The sequence below is a fragment of the Zingiber officinale genome, chromosome 9B (genome assembly GCF_018446385.1).
Source record: "Zingiber officinale cultivar Zhangliang chromosome 9B, Zo_v1.1, whole genome shotgun sequence".
NCBI lineage: Eukaryota > Viridiplantae > Streptophyta > Magnoliopsida > Zingiberales > Zingiberaceae > Zingiber > Zingiber officinale.
In genome coordinates this window covers 96,048,473-96,055,161 of record NC_056003.1, presented here as the reverse complement: position 1 = coordinate 96,055,161, position 6,689 = coordinate 96,048,473, and the positions used below count along the sequence as shown (strand labels likewise).

The 6,689-nt window shown below is 34.0% G+C and overlaps 1 protein-coding gene across 1 annotated transcript; it reads right to left on the bottom strand.

The window, feature by feature from the left end:
• Positions 1–1,588: 1,588 nt before the first annotated feature.
• Positions 1,589–4,619, bottom strand: LOC122023188. Its single transcript, XM_042581271.1, has 6 exons — positions 4,463–4,619; positions 4,130–4,392; positions 3,858–4,031; positions 3,098–3,183; positions 2,689–3,016; positions 1,589–1,645 (listed from the first exon to the last, which is right to left on the bottom strand). The coding sequence occupies exons 1-6, from the start codon at positions 4,617–4,619 to the stop codon at positions 1,589–1,591; spliced, it is 1,065 nt and encodes a 354-aa protein (XP_042437205.1).
• Between the last annotated feature and the right edge of the window lie 2,070 nt (positions 4,620–6,689).

The window sequence follows — 6,689 nt, the reverse complement described above, 5'->3', positions numbered from 1 at the left end:
CTAGAATGAGTCTTTACTTGCTCGTTGAGAAAAAAAACAAAAGAGAAATGATTTGAGTATTTTGGGTTTAATATGTTCTGAACTAAGATTAATAACACTGTCCAGATTACCTGTGATAGTTAGGTTCTCCCATTGATAATCAAGGGATTTAACATTTGAATTTCAAATGTGACATACTGTAAGGGATTTTCTTTTCCGTGAGGATTTAAGAATACTGATTATCTAGATAAATCTTTATCAATACTTTCTGATTTACCATAAAAAAATTTCCTAAACTATCACATCTAAAATAAATTGATTTAAAAAACTTAGAAGGTGTTTGGTTTGATCCTTTTCTATTTTTATTTTTTGTGAAAATAGAAAATATGTTTGGTTCTAGATACCATTTTCTAGAAAATGGTAGAAAATGAGATACCATTTTCTAGAAAATTAGGAAACGTCTAAATATCGTTTTCAGAAAAAATGAAAATGCGATCGAAAAATTGAAAAACGCGGTGTTCGAGTCCTCCTGACTCGGATCAATTTTTTCATTTTCTTTGACCTTATCGCCGTTTTTTTCCTTCTCTTCCTCCCGACTCCTGTGCCCGCGCTCCTCTCCCCATGCCCTAAAACGGCACTTCCGTCGCTCCTCTCCCCGTGCCCTAACGCCGCACTTCCACCGCTCCTCTCCCCATGCCCTAACATCGCGCTTCCGCCGCTCCTCTCCTCGTCCCTAACCCCGTGCTTCTGTCGCACCATCGCTCCTCCTTCGCCCCTGTTGCTCACACACAGTCACCCCTTTGCTACACTACAAAAAAATAAGGGTTTAGCAGCGGTTTTTCAAGGCCTATACCAGCGGTTTAAGACCGTTGCTAACCCTATTGCACCGGTTTGGTAACCGGTGCAGGTGTTGGCGACGCTAAATGCAACCGAAACGGTAATACTAACCGGTGGTTTAAACTTATAAACCGCTTCTAATGCTTACCAATAGCAGCGGTCGTACGATGGGCCTTTAGGAGCGGGTAGTAACCGCGTATATAGATCAATATGGGTCGCCTTAAGGTGGACCTTTAGGAGCGGTTAGTAACCGATTCCGAAGGTCAACTTTTACAAACAGTTAAAACCGGTCTTATAACTTACTTTGCAATTTAAAAATGACGTTTTAGAAGTGGTCTAAAACCGACACAGAAGGATGATTTATTAGAGGCGGTTGTAAACCATTTTAGAAAATAGTCGTTTAGATGCGGTTGTAACCGATCCTATAAGTTTATTATACAACAGTGACACTATCTATAGGAGCAGTTTTAAACCGCCTCTAAATATACAGAATTACCATATTTAAAAATGCTTTTATATCATATTGTACCTATAGATTTCCAAAATGAATGCTCAATTTAAATCAATTGATAATATTAATATTTCACTGCACAAATTTAATTTATATTCATAACACAATTTGGATTACCAAATAAACAAGTCATATTCATATTTAAGTTCAAAATATTCATAACATACATTTAACACCACACTATACCACTAATACAATCCTTTCTTTAATTCCCAAAATATATAGAAACTTCAATAACAAGTTCTCTCCGCCAATAAAGCATCAAAAGACATTTGCTTCAAGCGACAAAAGGCATTTGCTCCAACCTTCAATAGCAACCTTCAAAAAAATGCAAACTTCAAATAATGCAAAGACATATAGAAGGGAAAAAGACATAAAAGACTATATAGCTATAAAGAATGATGAATACCCTTGCGACTTTATTAATTGGAAAAAAAATACAATACAGGATGAAATAGAAAATTTAGACAAGATCAAGGCACAAAGCAGCTATACATGGTCTTCATAAACTACTTTAACTCGTTCAATGCTTATCTAGTCAAGGTTGTGAGATATGATATTGCAGATCTACAAGATTTCCATCATCAACAAAACTCAATATGAACCATGAAATATCCAAGTTAAATTCTATAAGGAATAAACAACTTTTTTAGAATTTTAGAGAGACCATGGTAAAGGATATCTCATTGTAGCACCTGTATAGAGGAAGTAATCTGTAGTTTAATATCTCAAGGAGCAATATAGACATTCCAGGCTTGTTCAAAAAAGATAATGATCGTTGGGTCAAATTCTACAGATACAAAAAATAAAGTTACAAAAGAGCACATTGTTCTAGTATATTGCTAGCAAGCAAATAATGTAAATTTATCAATTAGGTAAGGTTTTTTTTTTCAGTTGAACAATTCAATTTCCTGAACCAGCCAGAAAAGGCATCGCACTAAGCAATTAACATCATCCAAAATCATACTATGAGACTTTAATGAAGTCATACTTTACGACTTTAATGACTATATACTAACTTGATAAAATAGTAAACTTATAGAGTCACAAAATGGAGTTTGACCTTGAACCTAATTCAAAATTTAATTGTTTCCGGTTTAATTGTGATAAACAAGATGAGCTACTAAAACTTCATCTTAACAAAAACATTTCTATTTAAAAATTTCTAACCTGTCTAGTTATTATTTGATTCTGGTGTTGGGGAGGATCTACATCTATTTCCTTCCGCAGTTGATGAAACTTGTTGTTGCATAATATTTGTAAGCATAGCTGCCATCTACAAAAATAAATAAATTTGCTATCATGTACTTAACTATACAAATAATTTTAAACAAATTCTTTTATTTTATTAATGTTATTACCTGTGCCGGTAATGATTCAGGTCCATGAGAACCTCCAGCACTACCCGACATCATATTGAGCATTACCCGTGCAAAATTTTGAAATTGATCATTTTCTTTCATTTGTCTTTTCATCTGCTCTATTTCCATTTGTCGTTGTGCTTCTCGCAACTCCATATCTTTAATTTTCTCTCCCATTTCCTTAAATTTGTCCGTCATATCTGAATTAGAGTGATAGTCTTGCCAATACATTGAGCTACGTTTACATAGCTCTGGGAACACTTGACTAGGCAGCGCACCAGCTCCTAAACATCGTACCCGACCAGAATGCTCGGGTCCAAAAACCTCACTATATATTAAATAAAATTAAAGTTGAACCATTTGCAACAGCTTTTACAAAAATGAAATGAAATTAAAAAAATATTATTACCGAAATGCCTCCTCATGGACTTCTATTGGTTGTGTTCCTTCAGGTTTATCTTGAAGGTGACGATCCACAGTCTCTTTAAGTAAATTCTAACAAGAAAATAAATTGTTAATAGAATAAAAATATATTTAAAAGTCGACTTAAAAAGTGAAATATATTATTATCTCAATTCGTATTGCCTCGTCATCAATAAGGGCGCCTCCTTTCTTTCTACTTCTTCGACTCAATTGTTGTATTTCAATACGACTAGGTTTTCTTCCATTTTCTTGAGACTAATAGGATAACAAATCCACATTTAGCACCAAATATTAATAGCATAAATTCTTCTATTTGCATAACAACTTATAGAAAGAAAATAAAACAGTAATAAATTACATTGGTTGTAATTATATAAATTACAGTAATAACAACTTACAGTAATAAATTCTATTTATATAAATTCTTCAAAAACTAACTATATACATTACATTGCTTGTAATCAATTTCTAGAATCCCATAAAACCTTGGAACTTCAAGGATAAGAGCATTAAAGTGTAAAACAGTAAATAAGCAGTGTGAAACTAACTGTAAGAAAGAAAAGAAATAATTTTGATTCTTACAAATTTATATTCCAATGATGGAATATTAGTGCGTCCTTGTGCATGAGTCCCTTTCTTTTTGTTCGCATTTTCTCTATTGATTTTTGAAGTTTTCTGGCACAAAAATTTATAAGGAAATTATAACATCTATAACATATATAAAAAACTATTAATACTAGTTGTACCTCGGTAGACTTCCAATAGTTACATAAAACTTCCCATGTTTGAAGTGTCAAGCCATGAGGAATGGGTTGTATTGCAACAAACTCTTCTAGTGGAGTATTTGAATCATAAGATGTAGCTTTCACTTCGGTCCTCCACCTTCTCCACGCAGCCCCATCATTTGCATTATAACTCTTCTATGGCAATTGGAGATACAGAAACGTGCCTATAAACATTAAATAAAATATGTACATGATTTAAATTCATAATTGAAATTATGATCTTGTAAACTTACAGTAACAAGTTTCCATGCATCATTCAAGTGATTTGTCGGCATTTTTCTCCAATCTAAAAAGCTCAGGGGCAACACAACTCCATTCCGTGCAATAGTCCCAATAAAATTTGCAAGAGTCGGTTGTAGATCACCGTAAGGCTGTCCCCTTTCATTGAATTTCACTTCCAGCATATGATCGGGATGTAATGCATGAATATCTCTCATAATAGTCTTGCCACGTTTTCTTTTCTGAGCTTGGGATGAAGACATGATCTCATTTTCATCTGAAAAATATAATTTTCACTTAGTGTTGCAAAAAATAATTTTCTATTCATATCCAAAAACATTTTTCACCTTGCTCATTAACCTCCTCATTTTGTAGCTCTAATGGTGAATGAGATGTTGTATCTTGTGATTCATTTTCATGATCAACTCCTCTATTACTCGATTCTTCTCTCGTAGATCGTCTTTGGCTATTTTGTATTAGCTTTCGCATTCTTTTGTTTGCCATTTTCAAAAGTTACCTACAAATCACAATATAGAAATATGAATGAAGTTTGAAGTGTAAAATCTGAAATTGTCATAAAATGTTCAAGCATAATAACAAAAGAGAACAAATTTTCTGCATTAACAAAACATCTAGATAATTAACTCAGATATCAATAACAAAAGAGAAACAATGTTCCGCATTAAAAAAACACAAGGAATGAATTGTATTAGTCAAAATGCATAACTCTAGTAGTTGTAAGAAAAGATTTCTGTCAAAAAAAATTTAATCTAGTTGAAGTGGTTGAAGACCTACTTGAGCTGAAAATCACTATAAACAATAGCATAAATAGAGTTGGTGACGACAACACTAAAGAAACACTAACGAAAACAGAACTATGTTGTTCATCATGCTGCCTTCTTTAGTGATATTTACCAATATAAAAGTTATACAAAATTAATCTGATTTGATGAAGATTCAAAGGGACCGAAAGATAACATAATTGAGAACATTTAAATGATTGGCTCAAGTATCATCAATGACGTGGAAACTTTAGACCTTGTACACCATATATTTCTTTCAAACTATATCACAAAATAAGGGGAAAAAACTAAAACAGAAGCTCTAACAACACGAACTACATCAAAACTGATAAATGTAACTGCAAAACAATGCTAATAAAGAGTGCTACAAGGATATTTGTATACTTCTCAAATTCCATAAAAAAGTATCAAGAACATTGCCAGTGATTTTGTCTCGGCATTGCTTAAACATCCTTTGACTTGAACTGCCTATATCAAGAGATTCATCCCTTTGACAAAACCCATAAAAAAAACCCTAAACAAATTCCAAAAGCAAAAGCCTTTACCTGCAAAGAGTCGAAGGATCAAAGACAGGGCAAAGAGAGGTTGAAGTATAAAAACTCTAACAGCAGATAGGATTCGAAAATAGGTCTAATAATCTGTAGAAGGCTTCCAAAATCAATATTAAGCAACATAATAAAAAATTAGAATCAGAGGATGAAGGAAACAGCGGCGGAAGGAATCAGCGGCGTAAGGAAGAGGCGGCGGAAGGAAGAGGCGGAGGTTATGGTAGCTGCGTACCTGGGAGGAGACGGAGGTTCCTGGCTGTGTGACTAGAAGAGGTGGAGGTCGGAGGCTCGTCGACGATGGGATGAAGGTGAGTGTGTTTGTGGTCTGTGGAAGGCGACGAGGCGACTTTAGTGGGAATGTAAATTATGTTAAGGTAATGTGAGGGGAGGGAATTAATAGCGGGAATGTGAAATTTGGGTGCGAACAGTGGCTCACTGTAAGTTATCTGATCGATCACCAGACCGATCAGGAAACGATCAGAGGCAAAGAAGGTAGGCGGATCGGTCACCAGACCGATCAGAAAACCCATAGTATCACTGGATCGGTCTGCTGACCGATCCAATGCCCATGTGGATTTAGAAGGGCAACCAGTAAAGAAGCCCACTTATCACTAGCACATAACACTTACTCACTTCATTTCCACAATTGAATACTAGAGTACTTTTAAACATCAGAAATCTGGTTTCATAAGAAATTAGAAATCAGATTGAGAAATCAGAAATCAGAAATCAAATTCATAAACAAATCAGATTCAGCAAATAAATTCTGATTTCTAAAATAAATTCTTATTTCTGAAACAAATCAGATTCAGTATTAGAAATCAGATTGAGAAATAAATTCTGATTTCTGAAATTTCCTTCCATAAACCTGCACATATTCCTCCAAATTGGCACAATGGCAACTCAACAACAACATTTTGAAAACAGGTTTCTCAATTTCTGAATTGTAATTGCTCAAAAATCAGATATAGAAATTAGAAATCAGCTTTCATTTCAGAAATCAGATTCAGCAAATAATTCTGTGGTTGCTGAAATAAAACTCAACAGAACACCTTCACTTCATTTTCAGAATTGTGATTTCCAAGAGATTACAACTGAGTTCATGGAGAGTTCAAATAAGTAACAATTCCCTTTTGCCATATTGATTTGTACTCACAATACATTAGAAAAAATTCTTATTGATAGAGCTTTAGAATAATGAACGAAAACACAAAAATCAACTA